This window comes from Marmota monax, unplaced genomic scaffold (assembly GCF_021218885.2).
Source record: "Marmota monax isolate L192 unplaced genomic scaffold, Marmota_monax_Labrador192_F-V1.1 WCK01_AAM20220418_F8-fsc00062, whole genome shotgun sequence".
Classification (NCBI taxonomy): domain Eukaryota; kingdom Metazoa; phylum Chordata; class Mammalia; order Rodentia; family Sciuridae; genus Marmota; species Marmota monax.
Genome location: NW_026695221.1, coordinates 6,231,374 through 6,252,705, shown reverse-complemented (window position 1 = coordinate 6,252,705; position 21,332 = coordinate 6,231,374). Strand labels below are relative to the sequence as shown.

Genomic DNA, 21,332 nt, shown 5'->3' with positions numbered 1-21,332 from the left:
TCATCATATGAATATGCTACATTTTGTTTATCCATCCCCCGTGGAGGAATACTGGACTGTTTCCAGTTTGGGGTAATTACTAATAATGCTGCTGTAAACATTTGCATATAGGTTTTTGTGTTTTCACTATGGGTTGGTTTTGCTGATTCATATGGTATCTGCATGGTTAACTTCATAAGAAACTGCCAACTCTCTTTACAAAAAGGTTGCACTGTTTTAAAAGCATTCCCACCAGCAATGATGAGAGTTCCAGTTGCTCTCCATCATTGCCAGTGCTTGATACGATCAGTTTATAGAACATTTTAGATCATGCTGGCAGATGTGTAGTGGAGCTCATTGTGGTTTTATTTTCCTAATGACTAATCATCTTAAGCATCTTTCACTGTGCTTATTTGCTCTCTATATAACTTCTTTGGTGAAGTGTCTTTCAAAAACTTTTGCACAGGGTTGGGGTTGTAGCTTAGTGGTAGAGCCCTTACCTAGCACTGGGCTCGATCCTCAACACCACATAAAAATAAATGAATAAAATAAAGATATTATGTTCATCTACTAGCACTGGGCTCAATCCTCAACACCACATAAAAATAAATGAATAAAATAAAGATATTATGTTCATCTACAACTAAAAAAATTAAAAAAAAAAACTTTTGCACATTTTTATGGGGTTATTTTTGATTGTCCTGCGTTGAGAGTTTTTTTTAATATCTATATTCTGGATAGAAATCATTTGGCAGTTGTGAAATTTGCAAAAATATAGCTACTCTATAGCTTATTTTTTCGTTTTCTTAATTGTATCTTTTTCAGGGAAAAGAATGTTAATTTTTGTTGTTGTGTTGTACCAGGGATTGAACCCAGAGGTGCTTAATCGCTGGGCCACATCCCCAGCCCTTTTTATTTTTTATTTAGAGATAGGGTCTCACTAAGTTGCTGAGACTGGCTTTGAACTTTTGATCCTCCTGCCTCAGGCTCCCGAGCCACTGAGGTTGTCAATTTTGGTGAAGATCAGTTTGCCTTTTTTCTTTTATGCATGTGCTTTTGGTATAATAGCTAAAATTCTTTGCCTGACCCAAAGTCACAAGATTTCCTTCTGAAAGTTTTACAGGTTTCAGTTTACATTGGGCTCTGTGACCCATTTTGTTTGATTAAAAAAATATAATAATTTGTGATGTGTAAGCCTTTTTTTTTCTGTATGGATGTACAGTTTTTCTAGCACCATTTGTAGAAAAGACTATAATTTCTCCACATTGAACCAAGTTTATTTGAAAGAAAAGGGTGTGAAAGAAAAGGGTGTGATTCTATGTAGCATGAGAACCCAAATGTCTCCCAACATGAAGAAAAATAAATGCTTTAGATTCTTTGATTTAGAAGTGACTAAGAGTCCCTTTTACCCAAGAGAACATGCAGTATATGTTTTACTAGTGGTGTTAGAAATTTAAACATATTTTATATTCCATTTCAAGGATTTTTACATTAGTTTTCTTTGCCCAGCTTTTTAGAAGTTTTAACTATGTGTAGGTTCAAGGGTTAGTAAATGATAATTCTTTTTTGACAAATTGAACTTCTATTAGAGCTTTAGAAAGAAAATGAAACTCAAAACCTTAAAGCTCATTTAATCTTTTTGTGTGTGTGTGTGTGTGTGTGTGTGGTGCTGGGGATGAACCCAGGGCTTTGTGCATGTGAGGCAAGTGCTCTGCCATTGAGCTGCACCCCCAGCCCCTTTCCTTTTTTTCAAGTTAAAAAAATAACATAGATGTTACAAAATGTAAATAATACCCAAGTATCATTGGGTATTGGGGCACGGGGGTATGATGGCTTTACTCCTGCTTCTCTGTTCTCTCCTTCTCAGGCAGGAAGACTGGCTCTTCTTCCTCCTTATGACCTCAGAGGTGGGTGTGCCCCAGGCCTCGATCCTTGGATCACTTATTCTTTCTTCCACTCACTCCCTAGGTGATCTCACGCAATCCCATGGCTCAAAATGCCACATACACTCCATGAGTCAAAGCTGTGTCCAACCCCTCTCTATCCCCAAACTCCAGACTGGTTTATCCAGCTGCCTCCTCCACACATCCAGGATGTATAATAACAAGTTGTCTGACACAAAAATCTTGGTTTTCCTACTCAATCTTGCTCTTTGTCCAACCTTTCTTATCTTACTGAGGTACATCTCCATTCCTCCAGCAATAAGGCCAAAATCCTAGCCATTGCCCAATATCCCCCGCCCCCAACAACATTCAGTCCTTCTACAAATTCTCCTCACTCAAACTGTAAAATATACCCTGAATCTGACTGCCTCTCATGCCACTGTCGCTGCCTCTCTAGCCTGGAATATGGCCTGGCCTCCTTGCTGGTTTCTTGCCCTTCACTCTTTTCCTGAAAGTCCCAGCCACACAGTAGCAGCAAGGCTTGTTACAGACATAAATCAGATCATGTCCTTCCCTGGCTCAACTCTCGCCAGTGATTTTTTTTTTTTTTCCGAATCAGTTGTTTGCCCTGACCCTCATGAGCTAACTTTAGAAGATTGCTCCAGAATTTCTATCCTGAAACTTCTGCCCTTTCTTATTTCTGCTTTTTGGCTATTTTTTGAAGCCAGGCTTGTTCCCCCTGGAGGGCTTGGCATGTGGTGGTCCTCTCCTGGGGAACTCATCCCTGTATCTTCTCAAGGCTCTATTGTGCAGAGAGGCACAGACCTGCTGAAAGACCACCTTTTCACAGAGGTCTTCCGGCACCTCTCTCTCAAGTAACTGCCTTCCCCCTTACTTGCCCATCTTCACATTTCACTGCACTTTTTCTTCATAGAATTTATCACTCTCTGGCATTATATTATTTTTTATTTGTTTGTTGTCTGACATCTCTATTTAACTGTAAGCTCCCTATAGGTGGAACTTTACCCTATTCATTGCTGTATCCCCAGCTTCCAGAGCAGAGTATAGCCCATAGAAGATGCTCAGTAAATATTTCTGGCAGGATTGAACACAAGATGAGATCATTATATGTAGACTCCTTTTCATCTATTTTACTTCCACCACTTTCTCAGAGGTTATCACTGTTAATAGATTGGTAGCTGGTTTTCTGAGCTTTAAAAAATGCATTTATAAATGCAGACACACACGTTCTTTTTATGATAATGAAAATTGACTTACATCATACTTTTTTCTATCTTAGTGATATATTTTAGATAGATTCTTATATTAGTTTATATATGCACTTATCTACTTATATTACTTTATATAGATATTTCTTTTTAATGGCTACATTTTAGTTCATTCCATAAATATACCACTTGTTTTTCATCATTTTCCTGTTAATAGATATGTGAGTCATGTCCTCTTTTTCACTATTATAAGCCAGGATGCAGTGAATATGCTTGTCTATAAGTCTTTGTACACATAGGCAAGTAGAACTCAAGCTATCGAATTGCCTGTTAATATCTGGCTGGATTAGTGGATGACTGGCAGTCTGTCTGTCTGGCTGGGTGTATGGATGGAAAGATAGGTGGATGAATGGGTAGATGGATGGAAAGATAGGTGGATGAATGGGTAGATGGATGGACTGGTGGATGGTAAGTGGATGGCTGGTGGGCCGGGTGGATGGCTGGATGGGTGGGTGGGTGGTAGATGGATGGTTGCCAGGCTGGCTAGCTGGCTGGGCAGATGGGTGGTGGATAGGTGAGTGGATAGGTGGGCAGATGGATGGATGGATAGATAGGTGGATGAGCAGGTAAATGGATGGATAGGTGATGGTAGGTAGATGGCTGGCAAGCTAGATGCATGGGTGGATGGATGGGTGGATGGGTAGATGAATGGATGGGTGGATGGATGGGCAGATGGATGTGTAGATGGGATGCTGCTTAGTTTCTCCTCTTAAAAAAGATTACACTATTTTACACCCTTACCAACAATATATGAGTGTCTATTTCCCTACATCCTTGCTAACACTAGATATTACCACATTTTCAAAATAGTATTCCATGTTAAGCCAAAAAAGATTACAAAAGAGAAAGGTGATAAAAAGCCTTTCTTATAGCAGTTAGCCATTTCCTAGCCTGGTAAACTCCTGAGTTTCTAGATTATAAACTGGTCTGATAAAATCCATTCTGAAAGAAATGGCAAACTTAAAGGAGTAACGAGATTTGAGATGAGAAATACCCTCTGCCTGTGTAAGAAGCTTTCAGAGATTTTTTTTTTCACTTGATGTCAACTCACGTTGTATGCTGAGAGATATAAAACCACAAGCCCCATATCCTAGTTTTCTTGCTATAAAGTAGTATTCCCCAGATGATTTTTTAACAAAAGAATCCATAACACAAAACCTCAAGTTTCAGAGTTGGCTGGAGAGTTAATGGAAGTTGTAGCATTTGGTGATTTATCGTTATTTAACAACTTTGTGGTTTCTTCTGGGCTTGCTAGAAGGATACTCAAAGAACAAGAAAAAGTTTTATCTGTTTTAATAAGTAAGACTGGCATCCAGAACAGAGATATGGGAATGAATTAGAAGAGCAATGCCAAGCCAGAAAGAACCTCTGGTTCACAAGTAGCTCCCGGAGGCTTCTATGATGTTAGTCAATTTCAGTCCAAACCAATATGGATGTTGGTTGGCTCTTGTGATCTTGTCCTTGAAGTCCATTGCCAGGGCAGCCCTGTGTCTTTTAATTTTAATCAACTCTCAAACAATGGGAAGATGGGTACTTTTTTGGCATGAGTGTATTAGTGTTTGAAGTCTTCCTTGGAAGTAGCTTTTCTTATTCACTATTCATATGACAAAACTGAGTACCAAAGGGACAAAATGGTACATAAATCATGACCAAGACATTTAAAACTTGATGCTGTTAAATAATGAAAAGAAAGAGGTCTTCTGTGAACTTTAAAGATTTGTTGTTGGAAGGAAAAATACTCTTGCTTTGAAATTCCTTAAGCAGGAGTGGCACCATACCACTGTCCCCCTGCATGTTTATGGCAGACCTTGTTAATCAGCCTCACCATTCTTCCCTCAGCTAAGCTCTGACCCTGCCTGAGGACCCTCTTAAACACAGTGCTGTAGGCAGCTAGTCATAGTTAAGCTGAGTTTTTTATATGAATTAAAATCTCTTTGTCCCCTTCCTTTAAAGGTTTTATCCAAGTGATTCATGATGCAGTGCTAGCAGGACAGGATCAAAAAACCAGAACTTAGTCTGTCTCCTTCAATCTGATTTTTCCTAGTTGTTTATCTTTAGCAAGTCACTTAACCTTTCTAGGACTACATCTACTTTGGAATTCAGAAGTGTGCATTTCTAGCTTTTTCTGACTACTTCTTTTCATCTGCTGTTGCTATTGACCTGTATCCATGAAACCAGAATTTAAGAGGTCGGGAATGGGTTTACTTTAAACCAGAGCACTTGCAGGAACCTCTTCTTGGCTGAGAGGGAAATGGATGTTTTCATACATCAAGCTGAGCACATCTCCCTGATGCCTGCCCACCCTGCAGCTGTAGGTCTGGAGTTACTTTCTCTGCACCCCTTCCTCATTACATCTACACATGGGCAGGAGACCTTACCATCAGACAGGTCTCAGCAAGTGGTCCTTTTTGGGTTCCCAGCGTCTTTCTGCTTCCTGTTCCTGGCAGTGACCTTCCTCCCTGTTTGTCTTGCAGGCTCCCCTTCCCTTCGGGCATATCCTCTCCTCTCGGTGATCACCAGACAGCCCACAGTCATCTCACACCTGGTCCCCACCACCGCGGGAATCACCCCTGTGTTATCCCACCACCCAGCCACAAAGGTTGCCTCTGCTGAGGGCCCTGGTGGTGAGGCTCTAGCCAGCAGTGAGTCGGAGACAGAGCAGCCCACGCCCCGGCAGAAGAAGCCCCGACGCAGTCGAACCATCTTCACTGAGCTGCAGCTCATGGGCCTGGAAAAGAAATTCCAGAAACAGAAGTACTTGTCCACCCCAGACAGGTGAGGATGCAAGGAGGGGACTCTCTGCAAGTATTATCAGTAAATAGGGATGTTGTTCACTGAAGTGGGAAGGCTGTGGACAGGTTGGGTTTGATGGAAAAAATGGAGCTCTGTTTGGGATGTGCACATTTTGGGTGGACAGTGGAGACAGGACTGTGAATTGGTGATTACTAACTGGAGTTCCCCAATATTAGTGACTGTTTTGATCCCCTCAGCAGGTAACAGGGAGCCTCATGGACTTGTGCAACCAGAATACGTGGGCATCATTAGTTAGGAGATTCAGCATACATGTGTAAAATTTTAGGCTTATGTTTCAGAAGCCAGAGAATGTTTTTACAGAAATGTTAGTTTTAATAAACCTCTTGGGACTTCCTGATACCTGCCCAGGCATCTCTTAGGTGACCTACACAAGATTGATTCACTTGCCTGGGGAGGAGGACACCATCTGACTGGCCTGAACCCGCCCTCTCTGATGTTCCTTACCTCCCTACGTGACCGGGGCCATGAGCGCTCCCTCCTCCCACAGCTCCTGCCCTCCTCCTCTGTGTTTGTTTCTCTAGTTTCCTAGGTGACTTCATTTAAGCCAATATGCAGGGAAGTGAGAATTTGTAACGGTGGCAGGTAATGAGAGAAAGCTGATGACAGTGAAGTGTGTTTCTGTAGCCAGGAGTGAGTCAAGGATGCATTTTTCCCAAGTGAGCTAACACCATTTGCTAATGCAGTGGCAGTACTGTGAATCTTCCATTGACTAATGCACCTGATGGCCTCAGGTGACCCACACTGGGGAAGGCACCACAGAACCCTGAAAGGCCCTGGAGACCTGAAGTCTGTGGGATGGCCCTCCTGGATTCTTGGTTCTTAATGAATGACTGATTGGGATGCAGTGCTTCTTAACTGGAAGAGCTAAGTTTTGTTGGTGCTGGGAATTTATTGGCTTCAGTCTGTTAATTACTTCCAATAAAACTATTGGCTGCTGGTAGTCCCTCTACAGGAATGACTGGCTACATGTGAATAAAGATTTAAGACAAGCTCTGAAGTCCCTTGAAGGCAGGCTCCATTTTTATTATAAGAGACTTAATTTGTGCACTCTGGGCAGAACAAGGGGGGCTAGGTAGCTAGCACCTGAGTTACCATCCTGAACCTTCATGGCCAGTACCCATGGGTGCTGCAGATGGTTAGATCCGATCAGGTAGAGAAGGTTGCAACTGAGAACTTGCATCTGAGGCTCCCCATGGCTCAGGCTTGTGGGAAACAGTGGGCCTTAAATCCACAAGTGGATTTTTAGGAACCTGGGGACCTTCAAAAAGTAGTGGTTAAAAAAAAAATAGTGGTCACTTCCTGAGCTGCTTTACACAGAGCAGGCTTGGAGCTGCAGGAAGGTGGCTGATGTTGACTCAGGACGTGGTCCTTCCTGTTGGTGCTCAGTAGACCTCCACTCTTATCCACATATTGAGCAAGACTGAGACTGGGAGCTTAGCTACAAACTTTCCCTTCTCATTCCATTTTCTCCACTTGGGTTGTTTATTCTTCCCTAAGGTATAGTCCCTGCACTTCCCTTTGACAGATCCAACTTGTACAAAATTATTATGAGTGGGAACAAGCTCTTGTCCAAGAGGTAGCATAAGTCAGACATAAGTGGATTTGAATCCTGTCTCTACCTTTTACCCCAGGATCATCTACCAGGGGTCAGAAAAGTTTTTCTGAACAGGACAAGGTAGTAAATATTCAGGCTTTATGGGTCATAAGGTCTGTCAGTACTACTCAACTCTGATGTTGTGGCACAGAGGTAGGCACGGACAGTACAGACACAAATGAACATGACTGTTCAATTAAGCCTTTGTAAAACTCAGGTTGCATGCAGCTTTTGGTCACAGTTGTAAGAGATTTTAATATCTCTTCAGGCCTTGAATCTGTCATCTATAAAATGGGAATAATTATACCAACAGCACAGTGTGGTGAAAGAAAAATATATGATAGCACACAGCAGGGGCTTGGTGTGTGCTCAGGTCACTGTGTTATTGCAAATTGCCCTAACTGCACACTCTCTGGGAACAGATTTGACTTTTAGGGCTTTTCAGAAGGGCACAGAGAAATGCAGGATCATGATGAGCAGTAGCATGGAAAACAGAAGGGGCTAAGGAATTAACATTTCATTTGGAATTTCATAATGTTTAATTTTTTTTAACAATGTAATCATTATAACAGCTTAGGGCTGCCACTGTATTTTTGAGCACTTGTTCTAGATTTAGCAATGTGAGATGTACTTTTGTGGATAAAAACAAAGTGGAGGAGTTGCTGTTGAGTTAGAGAGAGAAATAACCTGTGAAGTGACTAGAGGACAGTCGAGAACTCGGGGCCACTGTGGTGATTGTTGGTCTGTGGGAGGGGGCAGAGGACACAGGTCAGGGGAGCTATAACTTGAACTGGATCAGGAATGGCATTGCCATTGACCTATGCTTTACCTTTCATTTCAGGTTTGGATTTTGGGTAAGAGTTCACATTTTGTAGAGGATCAGAGTAAAGACCATTGGATTAGGAAAAGGACCTTGTAAACAAAGAATAAGACAATGTTTTCAAGTCCATGGAAAACAGAGAATGTTTCTGACATGGGTCCTGCCCCAGGTGTCCTTAGGTGTGGACACCTGTTTCTCTGTTTCCCAAAGTTTCCTCCATAGGATTCTTGGAAGGAAAGGAAAACCCTTTAAGGAAGAATTGGTTTAATGGGGCAGGTTTGAGTTTTGGTAGCACATTCCTGGAGCTAGCAGGATCCCTGTCTGTCTGTCTTGCCCTCTCCCATTTTCCTCATCCTTCCTTTGTATCTTGTGCCTTCTAGGTTGGACTTAGCCCAGTCTCTGGGACTCACTCAGCTGCAGGTGAAGACTTGGTATCAGAACCGCAGGATGAAATGGAAGAAAATGGTAAGAGAGGAGAGAGTGGTTCTAACCATGTGCTCATCTTGGTGGGAAGAATTCTTAACATGGGGCTGTTGGGAGGCAGGAAGGTTTGGGCTGTGAGATGGGAAGGGTTTCTAAGATGCTGGCTAGGAGGAAGGCTGCTTGAACTTGACTTGGATTTCTTAACGAGGGGGATATTCTTTTTCACAGTTTCCTTAGAAATCAAAGAAGGCCACAAGCTTCTCAGCTGCTAGTTTGAACCCCACCTGCTAGCCTCTTCAAATAACTTCCTTCCTCCCCCACCAAGAGCTAAGAATAGAAATCAGTACCCTCTGGTTATAGTGACAGAGAAAGCACATCTGTTCTGCTACTGTTGTCTTCTAAAGCAGGGATCCTCAAACTTGGTGGGTGTCAGAGTCAATTGAGTAACAGGCGAAAATGCAGGGCTCAAGCCCTCTCCCAGGATTCTGATTCCAGAGGCCTGTGACAAGGCTGGGAATGGGCATGTTAACAGGCACCCAGGTTATTAGGAAACATATGGTCTAATGATCACAGCTTACATAATATGGCTGTAGTGTCTTGCAAATAAGCATTTTCATCTTTGATTTTTACACGAGACTAAATGACTAATGACTCTACATTTTGAGGAACTTTATTTCATTATTATTTATCCTCCCATCCCCCTCTCCTGTCTTTTTTTGAAAAGCCATGTTAAATCCAAAATATTAAAAGTAGTTGAATGTTACCTTTCCCAGTTCTATAAATCACAAGTAACAAGGCCCAGAGAAGAAAGGAGGAGTGGGATGAAGGAAGAAGCCCTGTTCTATCCTTTGATACTGGGTACCCATGTAATCTGACAAGGGCCTCACTCACAGTCTCACTGAATTTTAATGGCTCTTTTTCTTCCTGGATGGACCAGGCATAACTATGCCTTCCTTATGAAATTCTAATTTGCTAATCTCTCTGGTCAGAAGCCACATTTCCTGGTGTTTCAAGGGCTGGGACATGATGTTTTTCACAATAATCAAATAACTGAGATGTATCTCTCTTCAGTTTAAAAAAAAATCAGTGGAAGGTATTTTTCTCAAATTCATGGTTTTGTCTATTAATATTTTTCTTAAACCTTTAGTTCTGCTATTTCTTGCTTTTGTCTGTTAGCAATGAAGGGGAAAATACCCGAAGTAAATAAAATGCAAATAAACATGAATGGGGAAAATCAGGGGAAAAGCCAACAAGCAGCAACTATTATATTCCTAGAAAGGAATCTGTGAGCGGGTCACATAATTCCTTCTGGGAGAACCTGATCTTGAGATTTTTTTTGCAAGGGTTTTTCAATAGAGGTGACTTGGCTCATGAATTACACAGGAAGTAAGGCAGAAGCCAGTTGTATGTATAAACTATAATATATCTTATGAAATAAGTATATATTTGATGTCTCTTATGAACCAAGTTTTGTCCTGAGCACTATAGGAGGTAATGAAATAAAATATAACCCCAGCTGTCTTGGAATTTATGATCTAGTTGGAGAAAGAAGGTCTGGGAAGCAGTAAGGTTGTACGTTTTGAGTAAGTGCTGGTTGTTATAGATTAATAAGCTCATGAGTTCAGAGGAGAGGTAGTGAATTTCAGAGAAGCTGAAATTGAAGGACAAGTGAGATTCAGTTAGATAGCCATTCCAAAAACTGTACAAGGCTACCCACATATAACTTATGGTGGAAACCTTTTGGGGGATTATTCTCTGGAAGAACCAGATTTGGGAGTGAGAAAGGCCAACCGTGTTCCCATGCTTGCCCCTCCCTGACCGATTTCGGGCAAGTCCTTTCAGTGTTTTCCCTGCGAGTTCCACCACCCACCTCCTTCCTCGTCAATCATCATCATCGTCATCGAAATCAATGTCTCCTGAGTAGCAGAGGCATTGTTCAAATTGGTTATCAGCAATCTTCTCATGAGTCAGATGCTTAACAAATTGACAGCCAGCCCGCTCTGCCAGTACCGCCCAGTACGCGCAGGATGGCGCGTGCGCCTGAGCCACTGATGTCACTTGTTTTTCCCCAGCCACTCTGCTGGGGCACAGTTGTGGGCTGGTGGTTGATGGTTATCTTTGCCGTCCAGGTCAAGATGGAAGGACCTCAGCAGATTTAACCTCAGAGAGGGTTAAAATCAGGACTCACCAAATTCAGGTTCCTTTAGGAAACAAGAGCTTTCAGTTCACATTGGGGATAATTTATTGAGCACTTCATTGCATCCGGCAGTGGAAATGCAAAGACAAGCTATGAATCTGTCCAATTAAAAAATAGAATTAAAAAGGAACTCAGTCAGGTGGGGGAAACAGACCTGAAATTTAAATTATCCAGACACATCAGGGCAACAGCAAAAACACCTAACAGAGGGTTCAGAGTCAGAACAGAGAAATAAGTGTTTCACACAAGAGGCAGCATCCAAACTGAGACTCAGTGAAGGTGGAAAAGGGAATCACAGGCAGAAAAAAAGGGGCAGAAGTTCTTGGGGACGCTTAAGAACTTCAAAATGTGGGCCGGATGTGAAGGACTGTGTTCAGTTGGAAGTCTAAATTCTGCCTCCCTCAGAACAGCACGGCATTGTTGAGATCCAGTTGCTTCATATATTTTGCTGGTAAACCTCTTTCAAGGCTATCTCTTCAGGTACTGAGAGGAAAAGGAAAGATAATTGGGTAATAAAGATGTCTCAAGGCTAGTAACCTAATTGGAACTGGAAAAAAGATTAACACTTGATTCTCAGACTTATTCACACAGTTGCCAAGGACAATGCTGCCAAAACCAAGATAGCATCTTGGACTAGTTTTGACTGGTCAGCGTTTGTAACCTATAGCGGGTTGAGTAAATTTAATCTTGCACATTAGATGGGACACTCACCCTTTATTCCATTTCTGTTGGCATTAGTTCCATTAGGATCCACAGTGTTTCGAAATAGGCTGAAAATGTCTCATTATTTAGTGGTCTTTTTTTCAGCTTTAAAATACAATTCTCTTCTTCAAGAGGATCCAAATGGATAGGTCTTCCTATCCCACTCACAGAATTTGGGTAGGCCACACACTAAGCACCATCATTATCTTTTGCATTGAAAGTCTTCAGATAGCAAATAATTCCATGACATTGTTACTGGTTGCTATCTATATATCTTGGATAGGTTACTTAACCTCAGTGCGCCTCATCAGTAAAATCCCCTCACATACACCTCACAGAGCTGTAGTAGTAACTGAGCTAATTTCTTTAAAACATTTAGATGCTTGCAACACAGGATGCAGCTATTATTGTCATTATTGTTGTTATTTATCTGTCTACAAATTGCATATCTCTACAGAATCCAGATTTTTAATATTTTTTCCTGGGGGAGGGGCGGTACTGGGGATTGAACTCAGGGGCATTTGATCACTAAGCCACATCCCCAGCCCTATTTTATATTTTACTTAAAGACAGGGTCTCACCGAGTTGCTTAGCACCTCAGTTTTGTTGAGGCTGGCTTTGAACTCATGATCCTCCTTCCTCAACGGCCCAAGCTGCTGGGGATATAGGTATGCACCACTGCACCCAGCTGAGAATCCAGATTTTTGAAGGCCAAGATAGATAAATTGAAAGTAGATCTTACAGGTTTCTGAGACCTTGTGCTTTTTCTTTTGGTTTAGAGTCGTCCTGGATTTTTGTCTGTCAGAGCCTTGGTATTTGGGCCCCGTTTGGGGTGTAATGGAACATGCCATCTTCAGGCTGGGACAGTCAGCTAATGTGAGCAGTAATGGTATGGGAGGAGGTTCATGCTGGAGAATCTAAACTTGTTTCTCAGCTTTATGGAAATTGTTATCAGTTATATGGCTGTCACTTTTCTATAAAGCTACAGAAAGGGAGGGAGAAAAAGAAGCAAAAAGTGGCTCAGTTCAGCAGCCTACTGCTGCCTGGAGTCTGAGGGGAGATTGGGTAATTGTAGATAAACATTAGACACAGACTAAACAGTGAACCTTCTACGGGTCTTTTGCGCATGAAGTACTGATAAGGGTATTGGATTCAAATGGTCAGAGTTTTTGTGTTCAAATCCCAGCTCTTCCCTGGGCTCACTCTTTGACCTTGACAACCCCTTTCTGTCAGATGTTTCCTGTCTGAAAAGGGAAAGAGGAAAAAGTTTCCTCCCAGCACTGACATTCTGTGCTGTCTAGTCAAACTGCCTGTCCCAGACCTAAACACCTCCAGAAGGAGGCAGGAGGTCCCATCTTGACATCCTCAGCAACAGAACATTTGAATGCCTAGTTTTAGAGTTCGAAGGAGGGCTGTCAGCAGGCATCGTTAATAAAAGTAGGTGGTATGTTAGGTGTTGCTCCCAGGGGCAGAGGGAAGCGTGTGGCCTCTTGTGTTATGAGTTATAAGTTATAACTTATGAGTTATAAGTTGTCTAGCCTCTCTGAACTAAGGGGACAAATTGCCTAGAGGAATAACTGGGGAGGAGGGCTCTTGAGAGGAGGGCCACAGGGTGCATACATGTGTGCAGCTCCTGGTGCAGGGCGGTTGTGAGATAATTGCATGTCTCAGGTGTGCTGGAAGGCAGGGGGCCAGAGGTCGATGCGGAAAGCAGCCAGGAGGGTAGTTATCTCCTAATTATTGCTTGCACTGGAATATTTTATTCCATTTAGAAAATGGTCTGATTGTTTTGATTTTTTTTTTCCCGTGCTGTAGGAAAATAGCCAGGTGGGGTCGATCCAAGCTGTGTGGGTGGTGTTCTCTACTTGCTGGGCTGGACTTTCTTTTGCCAATTAAGTGGCTTCCTTAGACCTGCCCTTCTCTAACTTGATTACTCCATGGGGCAACTTACTTTTGTATAACCTCTTTCATACCCAGTGGAGCTGCTTTCAACATGTAAATTCCACCTTGGCGCATTTAGGTGCTTTCAAAAGCCTGGGCTCATGCTGAAATCAAAATCAGATACTGACTTACCTGAAAAGGAAAAGGGGGACCTCTTCTCCCCAGAGGTGGTTTCTGTCAGCATCTATGCCTTGTTAAAGTTCCCTTCACAACTCTGTGTTAGCTTTTTGGGTGGATTCAAATAGATGGAAAAGATTCACAGCTAATAGGAGATGTTTATTGAGAACCTTTGGCTGTCCTCACAGCCACACACACAAATTAACTCAAAGTGAGTCAGAGATCTATTGTAAGAGCTGAAACTATACAAATACTAGAAGAAAACATAAGAGTAAATATTTGTGAACTGGCATTAGACAAAACCTTCCTAGATATGACACCAAAAGCACAAGTAACAAAAGAAATATTAAATTGGCTTTCACCAAGATTAAAAACCTTATCGATGTGAGGGGTATTATCAAAAAAGTGAAAAGAGGACCCACCAAGTGGGAGCAAATATTTGCACATCTTATATCTGATAAAGGACATGTGTCCAGAATATTTGAAGAACACTTACAACCCAATAATAAAATGACATCCAAATTTAGAAGGAATAGTAAAGGATTTGAATAGACCTTTCTTCAAAGAAGATATACAACCTACCAGTAAGTGCATGAAAAGATGCTGTACTTCATTAGTAATCAGGGAATAAAGTGCAGATCAAAACCACAATGAGATGCCACTTTGTACCCACTGGGATGGCTGTAATCAAGAAGGCATAATAGCAAGTGTTGGTGAGGATGTAGAGAATTGGAATCCTCACATGTTTTTAGTTGGAATGTAAAATGGTGCAGCTGCTTTGGAAAAATAGTCCTAAAAATGTTAATCATAGATTTGCCATGTGATTCAACAATTCCATTTCTGGAAATATACCCCAAAGAAGTGAATGTGTGGACTTAAACAGATATTTGCACACCCATGTTTTATAGCAGCATTGTTTACACTAGGCATAGATGGTGACAGAAACCACCTCTGGGGAGAAGAGGTCCCTGTATTCCTTTTCAAGTAAGTCAGTATCTGATTTTGATTTCAGCATAAGCCCAGGCTTTTGAAAGCACCTAAATGTGCCAAGGTAGAATTTATATGTTGAAAGCAGCTCCACTGGGTGTGAAAGACTCCTATAGCACAAGAATTAAAATCAAGAATCAATAAATGGGATGGATTCAAACTAAAAACCTTCTTCTCAGCAAAAGAAACAATCAGTGAGGTGAATAGAGAGCCTACATCTTGGGAGCAAATTTTTGCCACTCGAACATCAGATAGAGCACTAATCTCTAGGGTATACAAAGAGCTCAAAAAGCTAAACACCAAAAAAAAAAAAAAAAATGACTAACCCATTCAACAAATGGGCCAAGGAACTGAACTGATGCTTCTCAGAAGAAGATATACAATCAATCAACAAATATATGAAAAAATGTTCAACATCTCTAGCAATTAGAAAACTGCAAATCAAAACTACTCTTAAGATTTCATCTCACTCCAGTCAGAATGACAGCTATTAAGAATACACACAACAATAAGTGTTGGTGAGGATGTGAGGGAAAAGGTACACTCATATACTGCTGGTGAGACTGCAAATTGGTGCAGCCAATATGGAAAGCAGTATGGAGAATTCTTGGAAAACTGGGAATGGAATCACCATTTGACCCAGCTGTCCCACTCTTTGGTCTATACCCAAAGGAATCAAAAACAGCATACTATAGGGACACAGCCACATCAATGTTTGTAACAGCACAATTCATAATAGCTAAATTGTGGAACCAACCTAGATGCCCTTCAATAGATGAATGGATAAAGAAAATGTGGTATATATACACAATGGAATATTATTTAGCAATAAAAGAGAATAAAATCATGGCATTTGCAGGTAAATGGACGGAGTTGGAGAATATAATGCTAAGTGACGTTAGCCAATCCCCCCAAAACAAATGCTGAATGTTTTCTCTGATATAAGGTAACTGACTCATAATGGGGTTGGAAGGGGAAGCGTGAGAGGAATAGACGAACTCTAGATAGGGCAGAGGGGTGGGAAGGGAAGCGGGTATGGGGGGAGGAAAGATGATGGAATGAGATGGACATCATTACCCTAAGTATATGTATGAAGACACGAATGGTGTGAATATATTTTGTATACAACCAGAGATATGAAAAATTGTGCTCTATATGTGTAACATGAATTGTAATGCATTCTGCTGTCATATATAACAAATCAGAATAAAAAATAAATAAAATAATAATAATAATTAAAAAGTGAAAGCATGGACTTAAACAGATACTTGCACACCCACGTTTATAGCAGCTTTGTTTACACTAGCCAAAAGGTAGAAGTAACCCAAATGTCCATCAACTGGTGAGTGAATAAACAAAATGTGGTATATACATAAAATGAGGTATTATTTTCCTGTATTTGCTGCAACATGGATCAACCTTGAGAACATGATGCCAAGTGAAGGAAGCCAATTACAGAAGTCTTTGTATTACAATTCCATTTGTGTGAAATGTTCAGAACAGCCCTCTCTATAAAGAGAAAAGGCAGATTGGTGGTTGTCTAGGGCTGAGGGCAAGGAGTTTGGGAGACATCAGGATGTTAAAAATATTCTGAAATTGCATACACTGACTGTTGCCTGATTCTGACTATCTTAAAAGTCATTGACTTTAAAAAGATGAAATATATGACATGTGAATTATATCACAAAGCTGTTTTGAAAAAAGAGCTTATGGTTTGACGAATTACTATATCATTGTTAAAACTTTAGCACCTGAAGGTCTTCTGCTGCTCTTGAAAGAAAGAGACATAGTTAATAATAATTTAGTGACTGCCTAGAAAGTTCTTGGAAGTGAGGTGTTCACAAGAAAGATACAGGATTGGCGTTCAAGGAGCTTCTATGCAAATGGAGAAGATAACATTAAGTGGGACAGGTACTAAAATCTGAATCTGGAATGTCCCTGAAAGACTTGCTGATCAGCTTGGTTGGGTTGGGAAGTGATGAAACTTTTAGGAGGTGGGGCTTAATGGAAGGAAGTGAGATCATCAGGGCATGCCCTTGAAGGGGACATTGGGTCCCCAGATCCTTCCTGTTTCTCCCTCTTTGCTTCTGACCACCACAAGGTGAATGATTCCTTCACCACACATTCCTGCCATGATGTACTGTGCTACCACAGGCCCAAAAGCAATGAGCCAAATGACCATGGACTGAAACTTCCAAAACTATGGGCCAAAATAACCTTTCCTCTTTATAAGTTGGTTTATCTCAGGTATTTTATCACAGATGTTATGACTAACACTATACATAAGTAGCAAAAATATCTCTCATCCCTAATTTTCTCTTGAATCCAAGTCCTCCCAAAGCCCCTTTTTGTAGCTGCCCAGAACTATACCAAGCTGAAATTTGGAGCCAGCAGAGGAGGGAATGTTACATTTCAAAGTAAATTATAAATATTTAAAAAATTATCCTTGCCTACCTCATAGGATTCCTAGGTAGTTCACAATTGGGATTATAAGTGTGAAAGTCCTTTGATGGTATCAAAGCTCATTTAGAGTGTGCTTTTGCATGCTTTATATCCTTTTTCAATTCTATGGAAATGTTTATTGAGAAAAGTTGGTTCATTTTGTAACAGTCTTTGAATGCCTGCTATGTGCAGGGACTTAGTGGTGAGGGGCAGGCAAGTAAACACAACAGTGACAGCATCTCATGAAAAGCACTCCTAGTGTACGTGGTGGAGACAGGTTGACTTATTTAGGGGAACAGGGCAGGATTCCAGAAGAAGTCAGCCAGGAAGAGGCATGCTCTGCTCAGAGGAAATCTACCATGCAATTACAGTTCTGGGTCTCTCATATCCAGTATGTGTTGGTCACTCTCATCTTTCGTCTGTGAGATAAGGCATTGTTGTTTCCATTTTATGTGTTTGGAAAACTGAAGCTCAGAGACTTTAAAGGGCTTTTCCATAGGCAAAGCTGGTAAGTGGCAGAGTTAGAATTTCACCTAGTTTTCCCACCTTCAAAGCTACAAGACTTTCTGCTATGTCCTACTACTTCTCTGAACAATACAAGACTCTGTTTTATAACATCTTTCTTTTCATGATAACAAAAATACTCATACATGATCCTTGTTGAAAATTTAGAAGACACAGAAAGAACACAAAGAAAAAAGATAAAAATTACGCATGATTTCCATACTGCAAACTAGGTGGTATATGGTTGTCTTGTCTCCAAACTGAACTAGGCTTATCTGATGACCTGTTGTTCACAAAAACACATTCTTAGTATTTCCCATGTCATTAAACACTCTCCTGTATAATATTTGTAATGGTTACAAAGTATTCTTTCTTCAGGATATATTACATTACCTACTCAATTATGTGGCTGAATGAGTACGCACCCCAACTTTTGCTGTTATAACCCATATTATGATGAATATTTGTGTGGATCAACCTTTGTTTTAGTCTTAGATGACTTTTTAGAATTTATCCTAAGGAATCTTTGGGTCAAAAAAGGGATGCACATTTAAAGGCTTTGATTTGAATTCTTACATTGTCTTGAAAAGGTTGTACTGTTTACACTTATATTTTCCTGCTTGCCACAAATAATATTATCCTTCTGATTTGTTAGTGTGATAGTTACCATATTGACATTTAATTTTTCATTTTTCCCTTACTGAGGTTGATTTTAATGAGTTTATAATCATGTTATAAATGCTAAAATATATGATATTGACTAAAACTGCATCAAGCTTGAATGAAGCACTTTTTGCAGGCCAGAAGAGAGAGGTTTAGAATACATTTTGCCACACCCTGTAACTTTGCTGCTGGGAAGGGAGAATTTAGAGTTTCTCTCTCTCTCTCTCTCTCTTTTTGCATTGAACCCAGGGTCGCACATGTGATAGCATGTGCTGTACCACTGAGCCACATCGCCAGCCCTAAGAGAGAGGGTTTAGATGCTGTGTAAAGTCATCCTAGAGAGCAGAGGAGTGGAGGGAAGGAGTTATTTCTTAGACTCAGTCACTTGTTTTCCTCTCACATAGGTTCTGAAAGGTGGACAGGAAGCTCCCACAAAGCCGAAAGGTCGTCCCAAGAAGAACTCTATCCCTACATCAGAAGAGATTGAAGCTGAAGAGAAACTGAACAACCAGGCCCAGAGTCAGGAGCACCTGGACCCCTCTCAGGGACAGGAGGAGCCCTGTGAAGCACAGGAACCAAAAGCACTCGATGTCCCCTTGGAGGTGGCAGAGCCACCAGGCCAGCCCCAGGAGTCACCAGTAGCCTCTTCTGAACCCCCACCATTAAGCTAAAATAAAACTCTTTTGGGGGAAGGGGGAGACTGGGAAGAAGGGAAGAGAGAGAAGGCAGGGAGACTAGGAGAAGAAATACTTCTAACCAACTGGGGGAGAAGGGATCCACCTCTCTCCCTCCCTCCCACAGTTCTCAGTGCTGTTTCCATCACAAGCATCTGAGGAAGACTTGCTTGTCTTAGTCCTTTCTCTTCATGGAAGGCTGTGTAGCCTTAGATGCCCTTGATTAAGGGAGACAGTGCTTTGGAGCTGCCTGTCCTAGCTGGGTTGATGGCAATGGGGCTGGGTACCAGAAGCCTGTTTTTGTCACAAGCGCCATGCCAGTGTGCAGAGGAAGGTGGCCCCTGCTCCCTCCTTGCCACCCCTGGGCAGCCAGTCATCAAAGCAAAGAGAGATGGAGGCACTTGGGCAGCCTGCCCAGGATCCTTGCTGACTCAGCACTTATTTCTGTAGTTTTAAAAGAGAATTTAATGTTGTTTTTTTTTTCTTGTTTGTTTTGTTTTGTTTTTTTGCGGGGGGTGGGGTGATGAGCGCAGGCAACAATGACAAAAATAAAAGTTCAGAGTAAGAGAGTTGTGAGTTATTAGAAATGTTCTGAATCCCGTCTGTTTATTTGGAGACACGTGTGCCTTGGTACCCATTATAAAATGGTCAGGTGACCCAAAAACTGATAAGCCTTGTTTTTCTTGATTCCTTAAGTTGCCAACCCTGAAGCTGCAAATGCAGATATGTTAAGATAACTTTTATTTTTTAACTAAAAATAAATCTTTCAAAAGGATCAAGTGTTTTGTTTCTTCTGGGGAGTGTATGTGACCCTACCTGAATGTGTCCAGTGGAAGGAGAGACCAGAGACAGCACTGACTCTCAGAGCTTTCTTTCCCCATCTATGAAATGAGACTAGCCCAGGCCACTGGCCCAGGTGCAGGAACATGGAAACAGTGCCAAAACCCTGGATCGAGGAAGGAGGAGAGTGCTGTGCTCTCTCCACCAGAGCATCTCCGCGGTCAGCCACTTTACATTTTTGGTTTCCAACTCTAAAAATTTTTACTTTCCTAAAGAGGTAATAAATTTATATCCTTCAAAAGTCAAAACAGCATAAAAACATGTCACACTTTTGTCCTATCCCCTGTAGGTAATCACTTTTATTGGATTTTTATTTGTCCTTCCATTTATTCTTTATTAAGTGTCCATTTGGATGATTTTTTTTTGCAACTTTTGACAAAAGAAGATTTGAGAACAATTTGGCTAGATGTGTTCTGTGATTTTAAATTTAAAAGTGATGTCCCAGATGGACTGGGATGTAGCTCAATGGTAGTGTGTGCTTAGTAAGTGCAAAGAAAGCCCTGGGTTCCATCCCTACCACCAACATAATTAATTAATTAATTAAAATTGATGTCCTACTTTTAATAAGTATAGGAAAAAGGTAGCCACCAGATGTCCTCAGAGGAGGACTTTACCTTCCTTCTTGTCTGATTCTTTCACTTTTTTGCTCTGACACTTGATTCCCCAGGGGTCACCTTCAGAGTCCTTTCTCTGTGGTGCCCTGCAGGGTATAATGCAGAGGATCAGCCACTTATTAACAGTCTGCCATGCTGCAGGCCTAGAGAATACTGGCCAGCTTTAACATGGGCTTGAACTGGGAAGCAGAACCTGTTACTAGTCCTGTGAAACAATCAAATAATTCATTACAAAGTTAAACAGGAAAGAACTGCATGTTTTCAATCATCTGGCTGCCTGCTTCTCCCCATTAATGCAAGCAATCAGAAAGTGACTGCAGTTTTGACATTGCCAACGCAGTGCCTTCGCCCTCTTTGCTATAGAAATCAACAAAGAGAAAGCAGTCTTTCTCTGAACTCTTGTGAATAGGCAAAGGACTTGGCCTCTGAGAACCAGTTCACACAGACCACACCTAGCTACCTGTATGAGGTTGCTTGTCCCAAGCCAGCACAGTGCTGTCTGCTTCACCTGCAGCCCACCCCACAGTACAGCTTTATGATCTTCCTACAGGTGGTGTGACAATGAGCCAGAGTGTGTACAGTGGCCAAGGTAAGAAGGTGGATGGATCTGTGCCAGGTGAGTCTAACTCCTCAGGAGCTGTTCTGTCCTGCTCACCCCACCCCAGACAACTTTTTTATTTGGATGGAGGTTTCCTAAGCTGGCTTTTGGTCTCTTGCCCTGGGCCCTCATGCGTCGTTTTCTGCATTGTCTTGACTGTGACTGTCACTGCAGGGATCTCTGTGTACCTACACCCATGCTGGTATTCCTGAGTGCCTGGTTCCAGGTGTTTCTGACTTCCAGCTTTTACT

The 21,332-nt window shown here is 41.5% G+C and overlaps 1 protein-coding gene across 2 annotated transcripts in view; it reads left to right on the top strand.

The window, feature by feature from the left end:
• The window catches only part of Barx2 (BARX homeobox 2), a 70,932-nt gene extending 51,111 nt beyond the window's left edge, over nt 1-19,821 (top strand). Inside the window, exons 2-4 of one of the 2 annotated variants that reach the window (XM_046432787.2) lie at nt 5,626-5,926; nt 8,760-8,844; nt 18,760-19,821. In XM_046432787.2, coding sequence (XP_046288743.1) covers nt 5,626-5,926; nt 8,760-8,844; nt 18,760-19,026 — 653 coding nt within the window. In that variant the 3' untranslated portion in view covers nt 19,027-19,821. The remainder of the gene's footprint in view (nt 1-5,625; nt 5,927-8,759; nt 8,845-18,759) is intronic. The other variant, XM_046432786.2, reaches the window with a different exon arrangement.
• The last annotated feature ends 1,511 nt before the right edge of the window (nt 19,822-21,332 follow it).